General features: G+C 41.1%; 3 protein-coding genes across 3 annotated transcripts; 2 read left to right on the forward strand and 1 right to left on the reverse strand.

Annotated features, from left to right (window-relative positions):
- Positions 1–92: 92 nt before the first annotated feature.
- LOC127752811 (protein NETWORKED 1D-like) lies at positions 93–8,813 on the reverse strand. The gene is made up of 6 exons (XM_052278229.1): positions 8,600–8,813; positions 7,883–7,948; positions 7,485–7,789; positions 3,775–6,800; positions 1,825–3,666; positions 93–1,505 (listed from the first exon to the last, which is right to left on the reverse strand). The coding sequence occupies exons 3-6, from the start codon at positions 7,582–7,584 to the stop codon at positions 372–374; spliced, it is 6,102 nt and encodes a 2,033-aa protein (XP_052134189.1). The 5' UTR covers positions 7,585–7,789; positions 7,883–7,948; positions 8,600–8,813; the 3' UTR covers positions 93–371.
- Positions 8,814–17,396: 8,583 nt separating this feature from the next.
- Positions 17,397–20,459, forward strand: LOC127752787 (homocysteine S-methyltransferase 2-like). The gene is made up of 7 exons (XM_052278196.1): positions 17,397–17,634; positions 18,326–18,382; positions 18,466–18,692; positions 18,841–18,970; positions 19,418–19,621; positions 19,697–19,768; positions 20,037–20,459. The coding sequence occupies exons 1-7, from the start codon at positions 17,458–17,460 to the stop codon at positions 20,175–20,177; spliced, it is 1,008 nt and encodes a 335-aa protein (XP_052134156.1). The 5' UTR covers positions 17,397–17,457; the 3' UTR covers positions 20,178–20,459.
- Positions 20,460–21,340: 881 nt separating this feature from the next.
- On the forward strand, positions 21,341–25,246 carry LOC127752788 (pentatricopeptide repeat-containing protein At5g61370, mitochondrial-like). The gene is made up of 7 exons (XM_052278197.1): positions 21,341–22,796; positions 23,287–23,366; positions 23,445–23,558; positions 23,784–24,062; positions 24,168–24,281; positions 24,775–24,847; positions 24,947–25,246. Exons 1-7 carry the CDS (start codon positions 21,407–21,409, stop codon positions 24,982–24,984), a joined length of 2,088 nt encoding a protein of 695 aa, XP_052134157.1. The 5' UTR covers positions 21,341–21,406; the 3' UTR covers positions 24,985–25,246.
- Positions 25,247–27,193: the final 1,947 nt, after the last annotated feature.

Consider the following 27,193-nt stretch of genomic DNA (forward strand, 5'->3'; position numbering starts at 1 on the left):
ATCCAATGAGAGTAGCAAACTCTACCTGTTTTTGTAGCCTGAGACCTTGATGTTAAAAAATGAATTGCAGAAGCCACCCAAATGCAGCATAGTTTGAAATAAAATGCCTTGCTATATTATACCTATATCATATTTGCTATGGAAAGAAAACTATAACATATTGAACTAAGCTTAGATGGCCTCATTTAGACAGGAAAGCCAAAATTTTAGATACATATGCTTTGTTTTGAGCACTAAAATACTAACTCAATTACAATGGGGATGAACCCAAGAACATGGCCTGCTCAAAGCAGTGCTACAGCCTCTTGGAGCTGACATCTCTCATCTTTCCTTTTCATTTTATAGCTAATTTCCCGCCAGAACAAAATGGTTCAAGTCTCAGTTCTTGATTGCACACAGCCACAGAAAGGCGCCCTCTTCTTTTTCTTCTGCGCACCGCCGCGCTTCTCCTTCCTTCCATACAGATAATCCCTCAGAAGAACCCGAGTGCGCTTATCGGAGACCTTGAGCCTCCTGTACTCATGCTCCTCTTCAAGCTTTAGCAGGACATACTGTATCTTCTGAAGTTCCAATTCCAATCTCCCCACGTTTTCCGATCCTTTCTGGACCTGTCCAGATATTTTCCTCCTACTGGGGTACCCTTCTTGCTCCGCGTTCATGCTATCTGATAGCGCGGGATAGTTCTCAACCCGCTTTGTCAATTTGTTGTTGTAATTGATCTGTTCCAAGACACATCCCTCGGTATCGAGTAGCTGAGTGCTGACAGTGTTGTATTCGGAGTTCATGGGCGATTTCCCGTTTGATGGGCTCCCCATTTTCCGCTTCAGCTCCTCGATGCTCACTTGGATGCTCTGCAACCTCTGAGCATCAGAAGAGAGCTTCTCCAGTACATTGTTGCTCCATTGCTCATGAGGCTCTACAGATGATGTCGACACCTCAAGCTTATTGATTCCAAGGTCTCTTCCCCTTGCTAGCTCAGAGGAAGGGTACTCACTCTTCACCTCCTCAACCGCTTCTATGTCGTGCTCAGCTGATGAGGATTTGGATGTTTGGTTTTTGCAGCTCCTCTCGGCAGCTTCCCACAGCTGCAGCATCTCGTCATCCATCCCAGCATTCGCGCCATTCTTAAGTGGGTAGAGCGCAGCTCCAGTGCCATATGGTGGACATGTGGATATTTGATCAAGTTCGATATCCTTCATCATCTGTACCTGCTTCCCTTTGGATCCCTCGATGTTGTTCAGCTTCTCATTGTCAGAGTATATTTCCCTTGCCTCCATCTGCGACCCGCCTCTTGCTTTAAGCTCTTCAATGTCTCTGTGTGCTGCTGCCAACGTAGCAGCAGACTTGGTTGACTCCTGATCATGAAGATCTTTGGCATTTAGAATAGCAACTTGAAGTGCTCCCATTCTTGCAATTAGCCGCTGTAGCTCTGGAGTTCCTTCCGGCAAGGGGTGAGATTCTGGCCCATGGCTGCGCTCTTGCATAAAAGGTACCTCTGCATCTTCCTATGAAAAAAAGAAGATAAGCTGTTAAATAGGGAGGTGAGAAGTAGACAACGCTAGTTCAAGATGATAAGGTGCCACACCCATGTCGCGTACGAAACTATAATAGAAATATTCAGGTACTACCATTAGATGTTAGGAGGATGATCAGCAGCAAAATTTTCAATAATACTACTATACTACTATTGAGCATTCTATACTGGTGATGTAAGTCTAAATGATGGCTAAATTTTGCTAAAATGTAAGAGCTGCTTGTTGCTTTACCAGGCAAAAAAAAAAAGGAAAATAATTCCTAGTCAACAAGATGAATGAAGAAGCGTACCTTTTTGCTTTCTGTGCTATAGGGCTTTGACAGAGAAAGAGTGTTTTCTTCCAGCTCATTGACATGATCAGACAAAGATGCTATCAGAGCTACATGTGTGCTCAAGTTGGCCTTTAGTTCTGTATTTTCCATCATAAGTTCAAGTGCCTTCTCTTCATAGACTGCAGCATTCACTGAAGAGGTTATCACATCACCCATCAACACAACAAATTCCCCTTCACGTTGTTCAACCTCTTTCGACAGTAATTCATGTGAGGAAGTCATACTGTCTTCCTTGTCTTTTAGGATGTCAGCTTCCACCTGCAGTCTCTCGTTTGCTTGGTGAAGAAGCGAAATTTCACCATCCTTGGTGTTCCCCTCTTCAGTCAACGTTGCGATTTTCTTCTCAAGTTCCTCTTTCACAATTTTAGCCCCTTCAATGGCAACCTGAAGCGAGCCAACAACTCCACATAATTCTCGGTTCTTTCCTTGCAACAAATGAACCTTATCTTCTGCTTCAAGTAGCTCATCATCCTTCTGCGACAGCTGTGCCATGCAGCTCTCAAGTTCACTGGCCAACTCCTGGCAAATGCTTTGGTTGATATTCAAATCAAACTCTGAGAGGGCTAACTGAGCGCTGAGAATCTCTATCAGGTAGATAAAATACTCCTTTAGGTTATTGTTTTCCGATTCAAGCATCATACCTCTTCTGCTAAGCTCTTGGACTTCGCAATCAAGTTCATCCTTACCTACACCCAACAAAGCCATCTCATCAGTAAGAGATCCCAATGCAGTTGCTACCTCATTGTTATGGCCCCTAAGGAACAAAGACAAGTGCTCAAGCCTCATGCATTCTGAAAGAAGGGCTCCATTCTCATCCTCCAAAGCATTATACTTCTCAATCAAAGACTGGTATTCCTTGCACAAGGTCTCATTTTTCTCAGTTAAGCTCACAATTTCATTCTGTGAAGTCTGGTAGGAATCTCTCGAGCAAGATAGCTTCTCTTGTAAAACAAGTATTTCTGCTTTCAGAACCTCTTCCCTTTCACAGCCTTGCTGTAACTCTTGCTTCAGCTGTTCGTTCCACTCCAACATCTGGACATTGTTATTTTGCAATGTAATGAACTCTGCTGCCCTAGTTTCCAATTCTTTCTCAAGGGCACGCTTCTGCAAGTTCAGATCTCTGAGTTCCAGTCCTACTTGCAACATAACTGTTGCAAGAACTGTCAGCTCAGTGTACATGAGCCTGTTTGCATCTTCACTTTGGTCTTTAAGTTTCATGATGTTGGAGGCTTCATCTGAGACAGTCTGCAAAATAATTTCGTCCTCCGCTATATTAGCAGGACCTAGATCCTTGCATATATTTAGGACCTTCATGTGCTGTGAAATCCCTTCTCTTAGTTTCTCAGTATGAATTAGTAAAAATTTCCTCTCATCTTGATGATATCTGGCTTCATCCTTCATCTGTGAAATTAACATCTCTGCGGCATGATTTGCCTCTGCAAACTTTTGGCATTCATTGAAAAGATCAACGTTCTTGTCTTTCAAATCAGCCAAACAGTTCTCCAAGATCACTACATTAATAGAAGCACTCATGTTGTTCTCCTGTTCCTGTTCAAGCAACTCGTTCATGTAATAACTTTTCTTTTGCAGAGAAGAGATCTGCTCCTCAAAGTCATTGACTTGCGTTTGATGTGACTTAACAAATGCTTCATATTCTTCATCCTTTATTCTTAACTGATCCTGCAATTCTCTTATTTGATCATATGCAAGATTCATCTCTTTTGATAAAGAGGAGCTCTTGTCTTCCAAATCGGCATGTTTACTTTCCAGGGCTTTCATAACCACTGTAACGCTCTCCAGCTGAAAAACAAAAGTGACAAAATAATGTTAATTACATACAAGGATTTAAGTTTTAAAATAAACATAGCAAGAATTTATTTCTATTACAGAAGGAACTTCAGTAGTTACCTGAGAGAACACATTGTTCTTTTCGTCAGAAAGAGCTGAGTTATTTGCGAGGTGAGCCTGGCAGGTTTCTTCAGAATCTTTCAGCTTTGTTCTCAAATTTTCAATCTCAGCTTTCATATCAGATATTAAGATATCCAAGTTAGAATTTTTCTCTGAAATATCAGCATAATTTTTACCAAGAGTTTCTAGATCTGATGTAAGGATAGCCTTTTCAGAAACGTGAGAGGAAATTACATCCTTCAGAGAGCCTTCTGAAGCTTCTAACACTTTAATCTTCTCCCTCAGTGAATCCATTTCAGCATTTGCATCTGAAAGTGAGTTCTCCATGAGTGAAAATTCTTCAGAAAGCTTCTCCACCTCTTGAACCTTTTCTGAGAGAAGTGCCTTTTCTACCTCATTCTTCGCACACACTTCCTTCAGTTTTAAGTTCATGATCTGCAAGTCCTCAATCAACTTCTGGTTTGCTGCTGATCTGCTTTTTAAAGTACTCATTTCCTCAGCCATAGAATGGTGTATCCCCTCTAGATTTTGCTTCTCTTCTTTTTGACAAGCAAAGTTTCTCTGAAGTGCTTCCTTTTCGCCTATATGTAACCCCATTTCACTCTCAAGTTTCACATTCAATTCCTTCAGGGCCTCCAATTCATGATGAAGTTCTTTTATCATAAGTTCAGTGGAAACATTCTTTTCACGGAGGACATGGATATCCTCTGTGTGCTTGGCTACGATATTCTCAAGATCTGTATTACTGTTCTCCACCTCACTTAACTTCACTTTCAGCTTCTCAGTTTCCAGGGTCAACCTATTCACTTCCTCCTGAGACTCAGAGTTAAGATTCGTCATTGAAAGGAGAGCTGCTTCACCTTCACTGCGCTTATGGGCTTCATCTTGTATGTTGATTTGGAGACTATCCACTTCTTCTTTCTTATGTTTAAGTTCCTGCTCCAGCATCTGTACTTTCCCTTCAATTTTCTCCAGTTGAGCCTGCAACTTTGAGAGTTCAGACTCCAGATCAGAGATTCTCACCAGGGACTGCTGGTTCTTAAGATCGGTAGCATCTTTCTCGGCATTTAGAAGTAAGATTGTGCTATTAAGTTCAGATGACAAGTTTTCCAATTCATTCAACTTGGAATTAAGTTTCTCAATCTCTAGATGCAATCTATTCACTTCCTCTTGAGACTGAGAATACATATTCTCCATTGAAATGAGTGATGTTTCAGCTTGCACCCTCTTCTCAGTTTCGTCTTTCAGGCTCAACGTCAGGCTGTCCATACTTTCACTCTTCTGTGTGATTTCTAGCTCCAGTAGCTGCATTTTCTGTTCAGAATTCTTCAGTTCCAACTGTGTTTTAGAGAGCTGTAGCTCCAAATCAGATATTTTCGCCAAAGATTGCTGTTGTTGCAGAAGTACTGCATCCTTCTCAGATTTTAAATCTAAGATTGTGCTTTTTAACTCTCTTGATGTGTTTTCCAGGTCTAACTTTGCATTTTCCAACTCTTCCAGTCCCTTTGTTGATCTGTCAAGATTTTCTGTCAGCTTTGTCACTTCCTCTTCCAACTGAGAATGCAGATTCTTAAACCTGTGAAGATCTGCTTCAGTTTGTGTGTGCCTATTGCATTCATCTTGCAGCTGGGCATGGGCATTATCTGCTTCCTGTCTCTTCTGTTCAAGATCTTGCATCAGCATCTGAACCTTCTGTTCAATTTCTTCCAGCTCAGGCTGTAGCTTCAGGAGTTGAGATTCCAGATCAGAAACTCTTTCAACAGACTGCTGGTGTTGAAATAGGGCTGCATCCTTCTCGGTGTTTAACTGTGAAATGGTGCTCCTAAGGCTTTGGATTTCATTTTGAAGTTCGTTCCTTGAATCCGTCAGAGAATTAATTTCATCACGAAGTTCTTGTATAAGCAGCTCAGAGGAGCGGTTTTGTTCAGTAAGGCTCTCAACTTCTTTCTTCAGCTCAGAAACAGCATTCTCAAGATTTACTTTGGTCTGCTTGAGCTCATTCAACTTTTCATTTGCCATCTGGATTTCCATAGTCAGCCTTTGTACTTCTTCTTGACATTGAGCAAGCTCTTTCCCCTCTGAAAGCAGAGCACTTTCAGCCTGCAGGCGCTTATCCTGTTCTTCTTGGAAGGTTAAGTTGAAGCTTTTCAGTTCCTTCTGCTTTTGTTCAAGTTCTTCTTGCTGCATCTTCACCTTTTGATCCAAAGCCTCAAGCTCAAACTGTATTTCACTATTGCGTGCTTCAGCGCTACTCAGCTTCTGAACTTCTGTAGCCATTTCATCAGTTAGCTTCTTGAGGTCATCCTGGGCCTTAGAAAGCTCAGACTCCAGAGTAGATAACCGCTCAGTGGACTGATTATATTGCAGCAGAGACGTGTCTTTGTCAGAATTCAATTTCAAGACGGTATCCTTTAGAACCTGGATTTCATTTTCAGCTTTGTTTGCCCTCTCAGATTCTGATAATATCTGTTGTTTCATGCTGTTGCTCTCAGCTAATAATCTTGAAATCTCTTGTTGCAAATTTACCATCTCATTGCTGATGGCATCACTGCCTTTAACTTCTGGGCTTCCAAAGCTTAGGCCTTTACGCACTTTCACATCAAAACCTTTTCGATTTGGCAGTGCAATGGCTTCCTCAGGGTGTGTACCATTCCTCTTGGAGGTGAATTGTTGTGGTGACACACCTATTCCATCCTTCTGCAGGTCATCCAAATCAAAAGGGAGACGGGTGAAAGTGGGCAGGTCTGGAGTATGTGGTTCCACTTCTTGGCCCGAAGAAGCGGGTGACTCATCAGACATTGGTGGCATCTGATTGGGAAATGCTTCAGAAATTGATTTATGGGCCTGTCGAAGTGCACCGGTGGCCTGATCATACCTTTCTGCCAATGCACGGTAAGCTCGGTAGAACTCCTCCACCAGTTTCATTAGCTCTGGGCGTTTCTTGTAGTACATCTCTGCTCTTCGTGCAAAAGAATCAGCATCTTCATTGAGAAGTTTGATCATAGCTTTAACCTTTGAGTCCATGTCTGTTGCATAAAACAAGATTAGCTTCAACCTTGGTTATTGACTTGTTGCTAAATGATATGAGTGAATATGCAGGCATCAAACTGAAATTCAACTACAAAATCATCTAAGTGTTTCAACCCCATGGGAAAACAGTTAAATGGAAAATGGGGCCCTAAGAAGAAAACCCGGAACCCCAATCATTATTTATCCAAGAAAAGGCATGCACATATACTACAGATAGCTCAAGGCATAGTCTTAAATTGCTTTCAAAAGTTCGAGGGACAACAGAAGATGGCACAAGTCACAGAATCATACAATATAAGTTCATGAATCAAAACTGAGAGATTAAAATATTACTTCATTTACTTGCAGCATAAATATGTCAGGATTTAGCTTATATTTTACAAGATTTACCTAATACTATTTAAAAAATCATATGCATACTCAAATTGCTAAATTAGATACAGACTGTGTTGAACCTGGCATCAAGGCTAATCAGGACGGGGATAAAAAAAAGAAAAAGCGTTTTGCATGCACACCATGTGCCTTGGAAATGTATTGCTAAATAGAAACAATTAAAGAATAGCATACTACTGACGGTTTGGTGAGCAAATATAAAGTGCAGTGCTAATTACAATTTCATGATATGGATCAAAGAAATGCATAAACATGACTAAATGAGCTAAACACAGAAGAAGACCCACCATTGAGATTTTCTTGGAGCCATTTGGAGTTCTTGGGGCTGATATGACTAACCCACCACCATGAATACTGCCTCGCGTCATGACCGACCAAGGCCGCCATTGGTGCCACAAAAGCAAAACTCCAAACAATAATTAAGACCTCACTTCCTCAGCACTTGAATTATGCAACAATGCAATATTCTGCAGCTCCCAAAGCTAAGAACTGCCTTAATTTTTTTCCCCCACTCTTCAGAACAGGAGCGAAACCGAAATTAAGAGAATGAAAGGCACAGAGAACAGCCACTGCAATTTGGCAATGATTGTACCTACAATATCAGAAACAGAAATGGTACAGATAATATCAACTAAACAAGTTGTATACACAGCTATGAGCAACAGTAGTCTAGAGTAGTACTTACAGGTTCTAATTCTCCAATTAATTGAAAGGGCAGGAAGATACACTGGCAGGTCGCAACTCCCTGAAACTGAATCATAAAAATGTATCAAGTAACTATAAGATGAGGAAAAATAAGAAAGAATAATTGTTGCATGCACAAAAAAGCAAACACACCACCAGAGTAGCCACCTTATCCTCTAATAACACAGAATTCCCATCCTCCGGTGTAACCAAACACAGAATTCTCTCAACGATGACCGGTAAAACCGGGCAGGATTCCAAAACAGAAGAATAGCCCCAGAGTCAAAATTCCATAAGCTCCTCGAGGAAATCGCGAACAGCGATGTTACGGAAGAAGAACACCAGAAAGAAACGAGATCGTACGAACCACGAACCAAGCAATCCAACCAAATCATCAAGAAGAAAAGGGCAAGAAACCGGGGGGAAGGAAATTCATCACATGATCAAATTCCACACAAACATTCCTTAGGCTTGGCACCGACTGCTCTTCTTTTGTCCCACCAACCAAACCAAACCACCACCACCCCGTCAACACCAAACAATTCCTCCCCAGCAGAAACAAATCACATAAACACCACCAAGAACCACAAAAATAATCGGATCTTTCAAGCACCAACAAACAAAGATCAATAAACCAGTAACCGGAGCAGAAAAGAAAAACCAAAGATCCAATCCTGCAAATCGAGGGGATATAGAAAGGGAGAGAAGAGAAGCATACCAAGTGGAATCCCAGCAGCAGCAAAGCAAAAGCAGTGGCCTCCTTGGATCCACCAAGTCGCCTCCTTTCTTCCTCCTCCTCCTCCTCAACCCATCCTGCCTCCCCTTCTCTCACAGTCTGGACTCTGCCTTCTTGCTCTGCGCTGTGCAGTGCTTGCTTCGATGCCACCAAGAAGTAAGGCTGCCTCACCACTACTGAAGGTGGTGGTAGGTCCCAACAAGAGAGAGAGAAAAAAAAAACTGAGCAAGAAGAATAAAAAAGAACCAATCTTTGGAGAAGGGGAGAAGGAGAAACTTTTCTTCAGGAGCAGTGACTGCGAGTGATTCCAGTGATTTGATTTGCTGCCTAATAATACTAATGCGATGAGCTGTGATTTTTTTTTTTTTGGAATAACTGCGTCATTATTGGGATTGGAGTATTTATTTGGGTGAAATCTAAAACTAAATGCTGGTGCAACGGTTTTAATATTTGGAATTGATGGTTTTTGGTTAAGCAAACTCTGTATTGGGTTGTTGGCATTTCTCTTTTGTTTGACTACTGAAAAAAAGTTAGCTTTTTTGTTTATTCGAATCGAAATGATGGGTTTTATAGGGGGGTGTCTGAAATTTGTCTTGATTTTTTTGGCATTTAATTGAACAGAATTTTTCATGTTATGGACAACCCTTTGTGGCATTTTCCTATTGTACAGGAATCTTTTAGTAGATAAGTAAAGAAAACTTAAAAAGCATGCTGAACTTTGTATGATACTATATGATAAAAGTGCACCGTAACTTTGCTCTCACACTAAGCATTTTCATGCTTAGTCCGCATCCTTCGTTTCATACTACTTTTTAATGCGTAACCCATCATGTGCATATTACCCGGTTAGTATGCTAACTATGATTTTGTGTGTAAGCAAAGTATATATGTAGCTCATTAGTAAGCAGTTAAGCGCTACATTAAATGGTGGTTCCAGCAAGATTTATAGAGTATAATAAAGACGTAGAAATTTTTAGAGTACAATAAAGATGTGGATTTAATCCATGAGCTTATCAAATGGTTTCCATTGTCTTATTGGTTTTAAAATTATATGCACCTAAAATTTATTTTCTTAAAATTTAATATTATAATTGATTTTGGGACATTTTTTATTTTTCATCGCGAGTTTTTAAACCGTTAATAATACAGATATAGAGTTTTATCTTAAAAATAAGTTTCGTTCATTTTTCTACTGCTTACATTTCATCTCAGCCTTTAAAATGACATTTGGTTTTGCCATGTATTTTATTTTTTTAATCACTACTAAAATGCAGTATCACTCCTCGAGTAACCAATATGATTAACTTTTGTCATGTCCATGTGATCCAACCTCCAAGCCTCCCCACTGTGATTGTGTCACTCAACAATGTTCTTTCTTGGGTTCTCCATCAGGACAAGTTGCCAGAGTCCATTCCAGACCAGAGCTGGTAGTATTGTCTACTCCTAATAATTAATTAAGCCGTTTACCAAGGGATTTGCTTCTATTGGATCATTGTAGGCCGCTGGCTTATCCGATTGATTAGAGCAAGTTGTTTAATAGTATAGCCAACTACTGGCTTCAATTTATATATAGCCAATCTAATAGCTCATTTATATAATAGTTACATACTACATTATTAATACTTGCTCTTCTTGTACCTGCTCTTAGTCTAATCGAGAGAGATGAAGACACGCGGCAGAAATAATGATCCCCATGTGAGCTCCTTGTGGCTGCAGAGTTGTCCGTGACAAATTTCACGTTGCTTGGAACTTTTGCTTCCGTCAGTAGCATGCTGCAATGTACAGAAAGGCATATCTTTTTTTGTTCCTAATGTAGAAATTATGGCAAAATTGGTTATAGAAAATTGTGTTTCTGGTAGAATTTGGATGAAATTTATCTGTAACTCTTACTCGCAAGGTAAAAACGACGCCAATATACAGGCCATCAGAGCAGTCATAATTACTCTTTTTTTAGGATATATAGATTTTTTAAGTAAATACTATAGATTAAATTAACGGTACTATGAGGGTCAACAATAGTAGAGAAGTACTACTACTAGTAGAGAAGTACTAGTATCTTCTAATCATGATGCTATCATTATCAATGTGCATCACATTGTTTTATTGGAAGACTCTTATACATAATATAATAGAGCGGATGATTAACTTTGCTACATGAAATGGTAGGCGAAAATCGATCGGGTGTGCAAAAAAAATTGCTGAAAAAAAAAGCTCCTATGGCTGCGTGCCGCCATTTCCGACCTTGAACCGATTTATTCTTCTCATGGATACCCCAGGAGAACGACGGTTTTAATTATCTCTCACACTAAATCAAACCCATTTTTAATCCCGCGGTGGAATTTTAAAGCCTGGCCGGTGGGCGCCGCCAGGCGGCGGCCATGTGGGCCCCACCCACAGCGAGTGCAGCCACATCATCCTTGTGATGCCATTGCCAGCATTGCAGCAAGAGAAAATTAATGTTTTTCCCCTTTGTAGATGAACACTGTTCTTGGCTGTGACAGTATCATGTTTCAGATTAGCAGTTCTTCTTCAGAAGAAATGAGAATTTCCTTTTTGGGTCATTTTTCAGCAAAACTCCAAGATAGATGTTGTACCAACTGATTTTTTATGCCCTTTTTAGTTCTGGGGTGAAAAGTTTTACGCGTGTCACATTGAATATACAGACACACATTTAAAGTATTAAACGTAATCTAATAACAAAACAAATTACAAATTACAGATTCCGCCTGTAAACTGCGAGACAAATTTATTAAACCTAATTAATACGTTATTAGCAAAATGTTTACTGTAGCACTATATTGTCAAATCATTGCGCGATTAGACTTAAAAGATTTATCTCGTAATTTACACGCAATCTGTGTAATTAGTTTTTCTTTTCGTCTATATTTAATATTATATGCACGTGTCCAAACATTTTATATGATATGGTGAAGAGTTTTGGCGTGGGACCTAAATAGTACCTTATTATACTTAATAAGTTACTTTTCATCTGCTCGCAAATTTGTAGTCGAGAGACGTAGATGAAATGTTCTTACGATGAAATGAGTTTTTTTTTTTCTTTTCGTGTCATTTTTCAGCAATGTTAGAAATCCAAGATAGATGTTGTACTGTACCAACTGGTTTTTTTATTATACTTGATGACAAGTAAACTTTTTCTGCCCGCAATTTTGTAAAGGGAAATCAATAAAAAGAAACTGATGATGAGCAGAAGAGTGGTTGGTTTGGTTGGTCAGATGATAAGCTGCCGTCAGTCGTTAGCCACCAACAGCAAAGATTCTGACATTTTGGTTCCTTCCAAACAAGTGGCTGCAATTTCTTAAGCTTGAAGAGGCTGATTAGGCGCCGGTCTAGCTAATCTGACAGCGTGGATGGATGGATTGCCACGCTAGGATATAGGCTTGATGGAGCCATGTCTCTGTCTCTGCTGATTAATCTTTGTTTCAGACTTAAATTCATCAGGCTTCAGAAATCAGAATCCAAATGCAACTTGAAGTCTACTACAGTTCTTCCAAGGATCAAACTGCTTTGTGGGTGTTTGAGGTGTCTGTGCAAGAATTGCTTGTGGAAATTTGTCTTTTTGGGAGTTCTTGATGATTTGCCAGCAGCAAGAAATAGATTTCTGAAAGCTTTTTTTTAAAGAACAATAATAGCAGCTTGGCAATTGGCACTGCAAAGCTGAATTGGGCATTTGTTTTCTTCAGAGAGAGAGACCAGGCCATCTAATCAAATCTGATCAAAAGTTCCTCAAAAAGATGTGTGATCAAGGAAGCAAAGCAAGACAAGAAGCCAGTTGGCCGAGATTCCAACAGCTGTTACTCCTAACTGATGGAGTAGTAGAATTTGATACAGTGATCTGTTCAAGAACCACATGCATGCAATGACTGACAGAACATCATTGTAACTTCTGAAATCAGAACAGAAGTTAATTTTATCAGGATCAAGAAAGCCGCACACAAATCAGACAATGATATTACTTCTGTCACCCCAAACCTGAATCAGAATGATCAGTTTGCAATGGTCCACTGCCTCTACCATTGCACCATGTCTCCCCCAAACTGTCTCTGAAATCATGGAAGCGGTCCATCATAGTACCTAGTCATCATCCTCCCCTGCACATCTGGAGCGGCCGACCGCCGTCTGATTTCGATCCAACGGCATATAATGGTTCATCACAATTCACATGGCATGGCCCCAGATAGCTGGGGTTGCGGCTTTTCCAGGCCTGAAATCTCTCATTTGCCGGTCAGAAAACGTCATCAGTAACTTCCCGTTGCTTTGGCAGCAAGTCTTCAGAGAAAGACTTTGTTACCCCATCAGTTTCCAGAATTAAAGAATTGGCCACCAAAAAAAGCAGCTCAACCAGTACAGTCTTAGTGCACAGTAAAAAAATAGCTCAGGCTTAAACACAATCATTAGCATCTAAAAGTTGCCTCCTTTATCCACAGGCCCCATATGTTTAAAAAAAAGAAAAAAAAACACCCACTTACTCGCAATCAAAATTCCTTATAGAACATAAACACAAACAGTCACCGACAAACAGGCCCAGCGACAACATCACGAATCGTGATACGCATCCCACCTATATATTACTACAAGAGAGGTTTTCACAAGAAATCCTTCCAATAATTTATCATCTCTTTTCTCCCAAGCTGGGAAAAATGGAATCTCAATCGATAAAAGAATTCCGAGCAGAAGATCCAAGCCCAACTCGACCGACCCATGGCGTTGCAAGTACCATCATCTCCATTAATGCCAGAAAGGTTGGGTCCGATCGATCCATCCGATCATGGCCAGACAAAGATGTGCATCTGATTGGGTCCCCCCTTGATGGAGACGACTAAGCTTAAGCTAGGAGACGCCCAAATACTTGACAAAGCTTTACATGATAAAAAAGTAGAGATAATTGCACAGGGAATTTGGGCATCGAGAACAAAATGCCTTTCGGCACGCGACGAGAGAGAGCTTTGGATTCGATCGCCTTCTCGCGTGCGCACATGGTGTGTTCGTATGATCCCTGTATAGTTGCGTGGGATTGAGATCATATGACGTACGTTACTGTTTACTGTGACTGACATGTGGGCCCATCACTCTCGGGTCCATATGTCAGCCACCAAATCATAGGGAAGTAACGTCATAGAATCTCAGTCCAGTTGTGTGTATGGCCATTTTTTCTGGAGGTACAGTCGCATCATGGCGAGGTGAGGTCCGCAGTTCTTCTTGAGCCAACGGATGACGGATTATTGTGGGCGCATTTCCTAATATTTTTACGGTTTTGTTAAAAGACTGGCGATAGTTTTTTTTTTGTTGAAACTTTCGATTTTTCAACGTTTGAAGCCGTGCTGGGATTTTTTAACCGTTTGATGTACTTGAAGATTCGTGCTAAGCTGAGAAAAAAATTAGCAAACCTCTCAGTTGATGGGAATCAAACCCAAAACATCTTGTTCACACCACGCGCAGGATACCAACTGAGCTATGAAAGTTTTCTATTAATATACAAGTCATACGTAGTTACACTGCAATTACTTCCTCTGTATTTTATTGTATGACGTCATTGATTACCAACGTTTGACCATTTGTTTTATTCAAGAAATTTATGTAATTATCATTTATTCTATTGTTAATAGATTTATCATCAAATGTTTTTAAGCATGATATAAATATTTTGAATAAGACGAATGGTCAAGCGCTATCCCAAGGCCCAAATAGGTTCCACCGCCAGTGGGCTTAAAATCGATTTGTGAAGCAATTTAGATCCCTGCAGTGGGCTGCCTAAAGCCCATTGGCAGTCCTATAACGACCGTTGGATAAGAAAACAATGGTTTTTTTTTTCTTGCTCTTTGGCTACCTTCATTTATAAGAAGTGACTTATACACCCTCCATCTAAAAAAAACTTAAATATGGATGATACATATCTTGGTATAACAAATTTGGACCTGTACAAATTCGGGAGATAGACAACGAGAGGGGGGCTGCTAGCTGGCGCGTGCAGCGAGCACTCCTCCCCCTAGTCTTAAGTAACTATATTAGTTAATATACTTAACACTAATGATATTAATTAGAAAAGATTCTAGAGATTTTTTTTGGGAGATTTCATTACTAACATATTGAAAATTTTTTAAGTTAGATTTGAAAACTTTCGATTTAAGTTTTAAATTTTAAAATCAAATTTTAAAAACTTTTAACTCAGATTTGAAAACTTTCAACTCGAGAATCGAGATTCGAAAACTTTCATGTCCAGATTTGAAAAATTTAAAAACTTTCAACTCGAGATTTGAAAACTTTCAAATCAAGATTTGAAAATTTTAAAAATTTTCAAATCGAGATTTGAAAACTTTCAAGTCGAGATTTAAAAACTTTCAAGTTTATATTTAAAAAATTTTAACTCAAAAATTAAAAACTTTCAACTCAAAACATGCTAGAGATTAAAAAAATCAAAAAAAGTGGGGGAAAAAAGCAAAAAAACATGGTAAAAAAACGAAAAAAAAGGTGGAGGAGCGCGAGCCCGAAACACGCACCACCAGCGCGCGCATATTAGCTTTTCCGCAAAAAGAGCCAGACGACTGAGCTATACTCAATCAGCTCTAGGCAAGCCAATTGGGCTGAGCCAGGCCAAGTGCCACAAGTGGCCAACTAGCTCGGCTGGTCCTTGCATCAGGAAGCGGGCCAAACAGGCCAAGAGGCCAAAATGATACTAATTTAGAACAGAAAAAAAAGGGCAGGAGAGGAAAGAAAATATAAGAAAAATAATCAAGTAGCAATATGGAGTATAAAATAATACACAAGATTTTATTTTCTATATCCACCCATAATTTGCGTTTCCCACATACATGGCTTTCTCTACGTACATCGCAATTTGTAAACCCATAATTTTTTTTGTTTTTATTTTTGTCCCTGTATTTTCTAAGTTAACCAGACATTTGCCCCTGTTTTTGGCTGAAGTTAGTAGAATGTGATTGTTGGGTTAAAGAAGTAGGAAAAAAAGAAGTAATGATTTCCTATTTGTTTATTCACCTTTATACCCTTTGTCATTTTGATTTAGGGTGTGTTTGGTTGCAAGTCACACTTTGCCACACTTTGTCACGCCTAAGGTTAGGCAAATTTGATAGGTGTTTGGTTGTACCCACGGTTGTGGCAAGATTCCTCTCCAACAAATTGGGTCCCACGTGTCAATGGTTCAAAAAAATGTGGCAAGATTCCTTTAGGCTTAATAAGTTGTGACTAACAATTTGATCACCTCACCTTAGGCAAGGTGTGGCAATTTTTATTGGCAAGTAATGGCAAAGTGTCGCTGGGAACCAAATAGCCCCTTAGCCAATCTGTCGCAAACTACTTCTCCAATCCTTTCTCAATCCTTCTCCAATCTATTGTTGAGCGTGTGAAGGAAGCAGCGGCCGCAGGTCCGTGTGGGGAGAATGCGACAGCGGCAGCTCCATGCGTGGAGAAAGTGCCGATGGCTCGGCGTGAGGAGCATGCAACCACGGCAACGACACCGCATAGGAAGGAAGCGAGGGCGGCGGTGGCTCCACGCGAGGAGGAAGCGAGCGCGGTGGGGGCTCGGTACGAGCAGGAGGTGATGGCTCGGCTAAGCGGTGAGGGTTCAATATGGAGAGGAAGCGATAGCGACATCTCGGTCGCCAGGCGGCGGGAAGGAGACGACGACAATGACGGCTCAGTGCTGGGAGTAGGAGGCCATGGCTCAACGTGAGGAGCCGGAGGCTGCGGTGCCACACCGCGAGCAGAGTGCAAGGGAGGTGCGGTCCTACAACAAGTTGGTCGGGGGGGGGGGGGGAGGTGAATGCGATGGCAAGTGGTGTCGACTCGACTTCGGGACCGGATATTGCTTGATTTTGAGGAAGTGGCAGGGGAGGAGCAACATGCTGTGGGAGTGGATTTGCTTGACTTGTGATTTGGATTTTCTTGACTAAGTGATGCTTGCTACAGTTCTGCTTGTGTAAAATATGTGTCAAAATTGTGCCCTATCATTTTCTTTGTCAAAATGTGTCCAAATTTTATCAATTTGTGGCACAATTATGTCAAATTTTGTTTATATTCTATCAAATTTTTGTCAAACATGCAATAGCAAGTAAGGGTATGGATGTCTTTTTGCCAACGATTTAACACTGTCAATATGTCCATACAACTTAGGGTTAAAACTAAGGTTCGTTTCAGAAAAAAAATAAGGGCAAAATCGAAAACCTAAAAAAGAAGAATAAAATCAATAGTAAACATTAAAAATATGAATAAAATTGCCCCTTTTAATAATGTGATGGTTTGTTTGTAACTGTGTTTTTACTATGTTTCAAAAATTTTAATTAAGCTCATACTTTCTCAGTTCTAAAACATAAGGATTTTTAGGTTATTTAGCACGTACGAAAATTAGGTCAAAACGATTCTTTTTTATCATTTTATGTCAATTTTAAGTTTTAAATTGATTTTTAAGCATCTCATTGTCTTTGGAACCATAGAAATAGAAATGATGAAAATAATAGGATTTAGTGCAAGAATACCTACGTTATGGTATACAATCTTCCCTCTTCTCTTCTCTTTGCCACTCCTACAGTCCTACCCACAGCCTAAACCCAAGGAACCAATGTCCGAAAACCTAAAAAAAACACCTTCCCTGCCGCGTCCACGTACAATGAACCTCATATACCCCCACCTGCAACTGCAAGCTGTCCATGTACAATGCGCATGCTAACGCGGGCCACAGCCGCTGACAACGCGGGCCCACACGATCCCCCCTCTCCCCTGTCTTAAACCCCACACAAACACGACCCAACGCCTTCCTCTCCTCCTCTCTCTCTCCCCCGCTCCTCGCGCCGCCGACATCGCCGGAGAAAATGAGTCAACAAGGGGAGTACCACGCCGACATGATGGCGGAGTTCCTGCGGGGGAGCGGCGGCGCGGCCGTGATTGACGGCGGGCTGGCGACGGAGCTGGAGGCCAACGGCGCCGACCTCAAGGACGCCCTCTGGAGCGCCCGGTGCCTCTTCACCTGCCCCGACCTCATCCGGAAGGTCCGCCTCCGCCTCCTCCTCATCTGCCCCTCTCCCCCTTTGCGCTCTCGGTTGATCCATTCGTACACCTGCTTGCTTCGTCTCGAGTCTTGTCGTGTCTCGTGTGTATTTGGTTCGCTGGATGTGCAATGGGGGATGCAATGCCGAATCTATTATATTGGCCTATTGGGGGAAATGGTTTTTGGCCCGTGTTGGAGCTTTGTCTCAGTGTGGCTTGAGCTATCTCGCCGTTCTGAGAAGCCTAGATGCTGCAGGGATGTGGAATGCCTGATTTTTGCTGCGGAAAAGGAGAGCACTGTCGCCTTTCCAGCAATATCCGATTTCTCTGTAGACTTGTTGTACTTTACAGTGTGGTTGCTGTGTCATATGTGCTCAGCTAGCCTTCTAGGTGTAAGGAAATCAGGAAGCAAGAACTTCAGTTCAATGGTTTAGCAAAAAACAAAAAAAAAGAAAAATATTTCTTTTTTTTAACCTGAATCAAGGTGTACTCCCTCTGTTCCAAAATAAACCAACCACGTGCGGGATGTGACACAATCAGTGTGGTTTTTTTTGGGATGGAGAGAGTAAGCTTGAAGCCATACTGATAAGAAACATATTATAGTGGGTGTTCTTTTTTTCTTTTTGTTGATTCCAACATTGCATGTCATAACTCATGAGGTGAATAGTAATCGCGTTGCCTTTGTTTGAACAGGTTCATTTGGACTATCTTGAAGCTGGGGCAAGTGTTCTGATAACAGGATCATATCAGGTATATATTCATTGGTTTCTCAAACATCCTTCAAGTAAAGTTGATGATAAGCAGCTAATTAGCATGCAACATTGCTATTACAGGCCACAATTCAGGGCTTCCTTTCAAAGGGATTTTCTCAGGAGGAAAGTGAATCATTCCTGAGGAGGAGTGTTGAACTAGCATGTGAAGCACGGGCTATTTACCTGGAAAAATGTTCTAACGGTTCGGACGAGGCCAAAGACGTAACAAAATACAGGAAGCGCCCAATACTAATTGCGGCATCAGTTGGTTCTTATGGAGCATACCTAGCAGATGGCTCTGAGTATAGGTTGGTTAACAATAATGAAATTAATGAGCAATCTGTATCAGTATTTGCTTAATAATGGTTCAGGAAACTTTTTGCCTGAATCAGTTCTGAATTTCTGATTCCGTTGAGAGCTTTCAGATATTTTACATCTGACTAAATTTTTCTGCAGTGGTGACTACGGTAATGAGGGCACTTTGGAGTTCCTCAAAAACTTTCATCTGAGAAGGCTTCAAGTCCTTGCTGAAGCTGGTCCTGATGTTATTGTTTTTGAAACTATTCCAAACAAAATTGAGACTCAGGTATGTTTGGAAAGTGGAACTGTATATTGTAATGCAGATTAAAGTAGTAAGGAACATAAATAGACATAGAAGTGGCAATGCAATTGATACTGAGTTAACACTCATCTTTTTGTACTGGAGTATTTCAGTCAACATAGCATAGTCCATTACCTGTTTAATACTGGACATATATTTCAAACCATGATCCGTGGTCAGTGGGATACTGTAAAAAGTATTTTTGTTGCACAAATTATGTTTGATTTGTTGAAGCTCAGCATTTCTTCCACATTCTTTGCTGATTCTACTTATAGAAAAGGATTTGGCAGTTACGTAAAAAAAAATCTGGCAAGGAAACTTTCTTTTAGTGTACATTTCAACTAGGAGTTCGTCTGTTTCAAACTAACCAAATAAGCGTTGTTGGCCTGATCAATGTAGTTGCAATCAGTGAAATAATATGATCTTTTGCAGGCATATGTTGAACTACTAGAGGAGTGTAAATTACGTATTCCGGCATGGTTTGGTTTCACTTCAAAGGATGGAGTCAATGTAGTAAGTGGTGATTCCCTGATAGAGTGTGCCTCTATTGCCGATTCATGCAAGGAAGTTGCTGCAGTTGGTATTAATTGCACTCCCCCAAGATTTATCCATGAATTAGTTTTATCCATCCGGAAGGTAACTCCTATTATGGTTGTATTGATCCCTAAACATCATTGACCACATAATAAATTTATACTTTCCGTTGCGCAGGTGACAAGTAAACCAATATTAATATACCCAAATAGTGGTGAGAGCTATGATCCTATAAGAAAGGAATGGGTGGTAAGTACCAGTTAAATGAATCATGATGAAGTTGACAATATAGCTACTCATTATTGTGTTCGTGTTGACTTGCAAATGTTAGGAAAAAAAACTATTTCAAAGAAAAAAACAGAGGAACCTCTACTGTCATTAGGATAAAATTTGGTTTTCTTTATACCCATATATGAGAATGAGATGGCAAAATGATAGTATCTTCTATTCAAATATCTGAAGCTAACATTATGTTAATGTGTATACGATTAATACAGCTCTTTGGAACTCCATGCAGGAATGCTCAGGGATTTCAAATGAGGATTTTGTTTCATATGTCAAAAAATGGCATGAGGCTGGGGCCTCACTGATAGGGGGTTGCTGCAGAACAAGTCCAGATACGATAAGAGGAATATCGAAGGCTCTGCGTGGAGTTTAGTTGATGGAGATTGAGTAGAGTTGATAGCCAGTTTTTGGACAGAGTCGCTAACTCACTCTGTTTGCCCGATGTGACACAGGTCTTATTGGTCAGGTAGTCAGATTTCTTATGGAATTTGAATAGCTATTGAGAACAATGATTTAGGAAAAAAAAAACTAATGCTGTGTTGTTCTTTCATTAGCTTGTACCAGCACCTTTATTGATGAGGAAATGATGCCAAATGTTGGCCTAGAAGGAGTTGCTACTCTTCTTAATTCTTTACTTCCTGATTGATTCCCCTCATTTATCCTCCAGCGTTCAACTTCAAGATGCGCGCAGGAGAACAATCGCTTTGCTGTTATTAGTGCATATACCATGACAAATTTTGTGGCAAAAAAATCTAAAGAAACTAGACTAATACTCCCTCCATCCCTAAATATTTGACGCCGTTGGCTTTTTAAAACATGTTTGACCGTTTGTCTTATTTAAAAACTTTTGTGAAATATGTAAAACTATATGTATACATAAAAGTATATTTAAGAATGAATCAAATGATAGGAAAATAATTAAGAATTACTTATTTTTTTTAATAAGATGAACGGTCAAACATGTTTTAAAAAGTCAATGGCGTCAAATATTTAGGGTTGGAGGGAGTATTTCATTAGTACATGATTGTTAGACATATTCCCGTTCATCTATAGAGCAAAGGAGGCAAATTGGAGTTACTGGGTAACTCAGACTTTCTAACACTGATCATGATTTTCATGATGGTAGTATATGGCTACAATTTTCTCATGAAACTTCATTCATATTTGAAACGAGAAACACACAAACTATGTACAGTTCTTGTGGAAGTTATGTTTGGAACTACATAAATTTCGCTCGAATTTCACACTTACTAGTAGGTTCTAAGCACAAAAGCCAAAAAGGGTTAGGAGGATTAATCACCAAAATCAAGGATTGTGAAGGTTCAATGTGCAAATTTGCCTTCGCAGTTAATCAGGTTTAGGTAGGGTTTCCTCCTCCCCTTCCGCCTCCGCCCCAGCGCCGCCGTCGTCCCCCTCCTCTCCGGCGAAGAGCCGCCGTCGCCGCCATCACCGGAGCGAGCCACGGTAGCAACCGCAACCACCACAACCATCACCATCCTCGTGAGCCGTCAAGGTCAGTCCCCACTCCCTCCCGCCTCGACCAACCCATCCATTCCCCCATTCCCCCCCTCCCTCTTCTCTCCTCCCGACCTAGCCACGACCATGATGGCCACGCTCGCGAGGAGATCGATGGTGGCCTTGGGCCGTCGCGCTCTGTGCTCGGGCAGCGACCTGGAGGCGGCGGCGCGCGAAGTCGTGTGCTCCGGGGCGGGGAGCCTCGACGAGGTGGGCGGCGCGCTGGACCGCCTGGGCGTGGCCGTGTCGCCGGCCATGGTGGCGAGGGTGATCGATGCGTGTAGCGAGAGGATGGGTTCAGGGAGGAGGCTGCTGCGGTTCCTGTCCTGGTGCCGGTCCAAGGACGCCGGTGGAATTGGGGACGAGGCGTTGGATAGCGCGATCGCGGCGCTCGCCCGGATGGGGGACCTCACCGCGATGAGGATCGCCGTCGCCGACGCGGAGAAGGATGGCCGGAGGATGTCCCCGGAGACGTTCACCGTTGTCGTCGAGGCACTCGTGAAATTGGGGAAGGAGGATGAGGCTGTTCGGTTGTTTAGAGGCTTGGAGAGGCAGAGGTTGCTGCCTCGGCGCGACGCGGGTGATGGAGGGGAAGGCGTGTGGTCGAGCAGCCTTGCAATGGTGCAGGCATTGTGCATGAAGGGCCATGCTCGCGAGGCGCAGGGCGTCGTGTGGCACCACAAGAGCGAGCTCTCGGTAGAACCCATGGTTAGCATCGTTCAGCGTAGCCTGCTCCACGGGTGGTGCATCCATGGGAATGCGAAGGAAGCTCGGAGAGTCCTTGATGATATCAAGTCTTCGTGTACCCCACTGGGTTTGCCATCATTCAATGATTATCTGCACTGCCTGTGCCATAGGAACCTCAAGTTTAACCCTTCTGCGCTTGTCACTGAGGCTATGGACGTCTTAGCGGAGATGAGGTCCTATGGTGTCACCCCGGATGCATCTAGCCTCAACATCTTGCTTTCTTGTTTGGGACGAGCAAGAAGAGTGAAAGAATCATACAGAATCCTCTACTTGATGAGAGAAGGAAAGGCAGGGTGCTCCCCTGACTGGGTTAGTTACTATCTTGTGGTCAGGGTCCTGTATTTAACAGGGAGAATTATTAGAGGGAAAAGGCTTGTAGATGACATGCTTGAAAGTGGGGTGCTTCCGACTGCAAAGTTTTTCCATGGTCTCATAGGCGTTCTATGCGGGACTGAGAAAGTTGACCATGGGCTTGATATGTTCAGACTTATGAAGAGGTGTCAGTTAGTGGACACACATACCTATGATCTTCTTATAGAAAAGCTTTGTAGGAATGGGAGATTTGAGAATGGAAAGGAGTTGTGGGATGATGCTAAAAAGAATGGCTTTATGTTAGGATGTTCAGAGGATCTTTTGGATCCCCTGAAAACAGAGGTATTCAGACCAGTTTGTGCAGCACAAAAACTGAGTTCGCAGAGCAATAAGCGCTTGGTCCAAAAGAAGAAGATTGGTTCAGTTGAGACAAGAAAGAAGGGAGCTGCTAGAGCAGCCACGAGGAAATAGAGGGTCTAGGTACTACCATGTTTGAGTAGATTTGCTTGTTACTATTTGATTCTGAAATTCTTTTGTGATAACCCTTGTTAACGTGTTACCAGTCACTCAGGCATCGATCTTTTTTCTGAACATGAGCATAATCACCTAAGGTTTAGTTTCGTTAGAGCTGTTACTGTAAAGGCACTGCAAACCATTCACATTACTATGTGCATTTGTTAATTCAATGTAAACTTGTTTTTATATCAGTAAAGCAGCTATTCTTATTGCCAAATAGAAAAACCACCCCACTTATTGATTTGGAAATGAACTTATAATCTTCTTGAGCAGCTACTCCTAATGTTAAAGTTGTTCACAAAGCACAACAATATGGTTGATTTTTATTGTTTGACTGACATCTTATTTCGCTCGTTTTTCTTTCTCCAATGCAGTTTTCGATTGAAGGGCAGTAGGGCACGTTATACTTATGGACTCAACTCAGGAACAACAACAGGATTTTGGTGTGCTACTGAAGCAGGGGGCGGAGGGAGTGAGTCAGGAGTCAATATATTTAGTTGCAATTTCTTACTTTTACTTGTTTGTTCATAGTTTGTTTTGTTTGTTGCAGAGGGTATTTGTTTCAACATTTGTGGGACGGAAGTGTGTAATCAAAGAGCGGTTTTCAAAGAAGTACCGACACCCATTGTTGGACTCAAAGTTGACTCTTAAACGCTTAAATGCTGTCAGTTTCCATAACTAACATGCTTTATTTTTAGATATTCCTGTTTTCTGTGTAGAGCATTTCTCTGATTTTCTTTGTATTAGATAAATCAAAGGCTAAAAGTGTTCAAATATTGATTGAGTTGTAGTAATATGGTAAACTGCAATATTTAGCTAAAAAAGGTTGCACACAACTACTTATGTTGACTGAAATTCGTGTTGGCTTGATTCTCTCTTCAATATGTAGGAAGCTCGATGCATGACAAAAGCAAGAAAGCTTGGTGTTCCCACTCCAGTTCTTTATGCCGTGGACCCACTTCTGCATACATTAACCTTTGAGTATGTGGATGGCTTATCTGTGAAAGATATACTCCTTGGATTTGGGTCAAACGGGATCAATGAAGAACAACTCATTGACATTGCCACACAAATAGGAAATGCAGTTGGCAAACTACATGATGGAGGCCTTGTTCACGGTGATTTGACCACTTCAAATATGATAATCAAGAACAACACCAATCAACTCGTGTGTAGAACTTCCTTTCTGTCAGTTCATGCATTTTCTTGAGTCATTTAATTCAAGACTTACATCCGAGCTATTAATGTGCCACTCAATGTGTTCATATTCCAGGTTCTTATTGATTTTGGTCTGAGTTTCATATCAACTATTCCTGAGGACAAAGCAGTGGACTTATATGTGCTTGAGAGAGCATTGATTTCTATGCATTCGTCATGTGGTGATGTGGTAAGGAATTGCATAAATGATAGTCCCAAATGATATTTACTTTAGTTTGTTTACTTCACTCCTTGATTATTACTTAATTGCATTATGGAATATGGAGTTAAACTCACCCTACAGAAAATTTATGACCATCCTTGTTGGGCTTAACCATTTTTTACGCCTTCACATGCTATTGGTGGAATCATGTTTTGGGTGGACACTTGTGTAGAAAGTACATCTATTTCGTTTAGTCGTTCTGAGATTTGGGGATCTGCTGTATCTGTATTCCATGTCCTATGACTATCTGATTGGTTTATTGACTTCATAATGGCTTAAAGGAGATTATTGTTTAGAGAAATCTTTTGACAAGTGTGGATGGCCATGTTTCCATTCCACGATGTCCCATAAGTCTCAGATGTTCTACGGGAGCATCGCTTATCTATGACAATCACTGCCGTTATTATTATTTTTCTGTTTCGATAAGACGATAACAGCAATCCATTTTATGATGAACTAGATGGAGAAGATTCTCACGGCGTACAGAAAAGTTTCAAAGCAATGGTGCGCTACTACGAACAAGCTAGCTCAAGGTATGGCCATTGTACTGATCCTTAAGCGAAGCACCACACAATCCATCACTCATTTTACCATCTCGCCTTGACTTGCTTCTGTTCTTACCAATTTTACAGTCAGGCAACGTGGCAGAAAGCGAACAATGATTGGATGAAAGTTAAGCTGGAACTTGCTGGACAATACAGTTGCTCGACCAGATGATTCAACACTTTACATTCTCATTCCCTCAATATGTACTAGTTCAGTGGCATTGCTTCATGTAACATTTGAATGGAAAGGAATCGTTAATAGTGATGATTATTTTAGCTTTCACTATGAATCGCAAAAATATTATATCTGCTAATTTAGTGTATCAGATGCTGCGTTAAGGTGAATGGTTTATGGTTGTGAATGGCAGTGCATGTGATTTGGGCTCATTGATCCAGCTAAAAGTAAACATCATATCATATTTCTGTTGGTACATTGACAATTTAACAGAAGAGCACCACAATGATGAAGAACTCCGAAAAGTTAGGATAATGCAGAGCATGCTCTTCGTTGTGAAGACAATAGTTTGCAACTTGTGTCGCTTCAAATAGATTTGATTTGTCAGATGGGCCTTTTTTTTTTGTGCTAATTTGCACGAGGCTCGTTGCTTGATCAAACCTTGATCACGTCAGGGTAAAACTCTTTGCATAATCTGCTAATTAGTTGCTTTGATTGTCAGCTTGTGCTAGTATAGGCAAGTGCGACCTAACGTTGACCCTGACAGCGGTCAACGGGACCCGTCCGACCTGTGTTTGGGCCGTTCTTGGGCCTGCTGGATAGCGATGATTCGACATAGCCTCAGCATTTATGTTGAGTAAAATTTTTTTTGGGAAGATTTAGTGGCGCTCTCTTTTGTGACATTTTTGCATCAAATTTGGCGTGGAAACATGCAGCATTTTGGGGGTTCAAGCTTACAATATCACAAATTACGGGAACCTTTTCTTTTTTTCAGGGACACTAACTGCAGAACTTGCATTTACATGGACTGATTTGGTACTGGACCTATGACCCCATTCCTCTGCGACTGATGTAATGTGTTTGGTTTGCCATATGAGTGTACGTACTTACGTGTATATGAGAGTGTGCATTTATATTATATTTTCGAAAAAAAAGACGTCTGGACCATACGTGATACGCCCCATATATTGCCGCCTTGGACAACACCATCTGGCTCGGGTTTGGACCTGCTGATGGTCCTAGTAAGACAAGCTCCTCTGATCCTCCAAACCGACCACGCTGAAGCCTATATATATATACCCCCCCCCCCCCCTGTTTTATATTAATTATTATAAGCTATTCTAGGTTTTATCTTAAGTTAAAAACTCCTTTGATTTATGAGATTTGGCAAAGGAGATTTTCATAGGATTTACATTCCTTATTAAACTTTTCCGATATATCCTAGTGATTCATAGGACTTTCCATATGATTGTATTCCCATGCTTCACTTTCGTAGGAAAAACACCAAGATGTATGAGCTCTTTGTAAACTTTTTTTTGTTTTTTGTGTGGCACTATCAAAGGCCTCATATATTTTCTTTCATGTGTGTTTTTTTTTTTGTTCACGTAAGATTGGAGAAGTATACCATTTCAATTCCCCCATTCTTCCTATTCCTGAATTGGTGTCTAAACTTCATCAAATTTAACTATGTTTGTAGAAAGGATAGCAATATTTATAACACCAAAATAAATTTAATTAAATCTAGCATTGAATACATTTTTACGATATATTTATTTTATGTTAGGAATGTTGCTACATTTTCTATAGATTTGGTCAAACTCAGAGTTGTTTGCCTCAGGACAAACCTAAAATAACTTATATAATATATAAAACCTGTTGGAATTTATCTCAACGCAGCGGTGAGACGATCTCTCCCTCTCGATCTGTGCATGTGTGTGTTTGTTGGGAAGAGATTATCAAAAAGGCGCGAATATTAGAGAAAGACCTGATATCAAATAATTAGAAGGGGTGAGACTTCGAATCTAGGTCACCTAGCCCATCACTTTGTGGAGCTAACCAGAAAATCCCTAGGCATTTCTCTGGGAATAGATTATCTCTCTCACCGGAAGGACAAGTGTATATATATGGGCAAGCTGGCCATGCATGCATGAGTCCGGTGCCCTACACGCCCACATGCACTAGTAGAAAATATATCGATCTGCCATTAGCAAGCAAGCAAGCATGATGTGATAAAAGTGTCCTCGTGGACGATGGACAAGGACACCGAAGATTAGATAGCTAATTAAGCTCTCCTCTCTCACGAGCCACGACATGCTCAATGTCGCCACGGCCGGTCAATATGATGCCCTACCTGATCATCGACGCCGTGGTGGGGGCCC

This window comes from Oryza glaberrima, chromosome 10 (assembly GCF_000147395.1).
Source record: "Oryza glaberrima chromosome 10, OglaRS2, whole genome shotgun sequence".
Lineage (NCBI taxonomy): Eukaryota > Viridiplantae > Streptophyta > Magnoliopsida > Poales > Poaceae > Oryza > Oryza glaberrima.

Coding starts and splice junctions, on each gene's coding strand:
- LOC127752787 (XM_052278196.1), top strand. CDS start 17,458: ATGAGTCAACAAGGGGAGTACCACGCCGACATGATGGCGGAGTTCCTG. Junction 17,635..18,325: donor GCCCCGACCTCATCCGGAAG/GTCCGCCTCCGC, acceptor TTGTTTGAACAG/GTTCATTTGGACTATCTTGA. Junction 19,622..19,696: donor TAGTTTTATCCATCCGGAAG/GTAACTCCTATT, acceptor TCCGTTGCGCAG/GTGACAAGTAAACCAATATT.
- LOC127752788 (XM_052278197.1), top strand. CDS start 21,407: ATGATGGCCACGCTCGCGAGGAGATCGATGGTGGCCTTGGGCCGTCGC. Junction 22,797..23,286: donor GGTCCAAAAGAAGAAGATTG/GTTCAGTTGAGA, acceptor ATTGAAGGGCAG/TAGGGCACGTTATACTTATG. Junction 24,848..24,946: donor TACGAACAAGCTAGCTCAAG/GTATGGCCATTG, acceptor CCAATTTTACAG/TCAGGCAACGTGGCAGAAAG.
- LOC127752811 (XM_052278229.1), bottom strand. CDS start 7,584: ATGGCGGCCTTGGTCGGTCATGACGCGAGGCAGTATTCATGGTGGTGG. Junction 6,801..7,484: donor GCTCCAAGAAAATCTCAATG/GTGGGTCTTCTT, acceptor TTTATGCAACAG/ACATGGACTCAAAGGTTAAA. Junction 3,667..3,774: donor AGAACAATGTGTTCTCTCAG/GTAACTACTGAA, acceptor TTTGTTTTTCAG/CTGGAGAGCGTTACAGTGGT.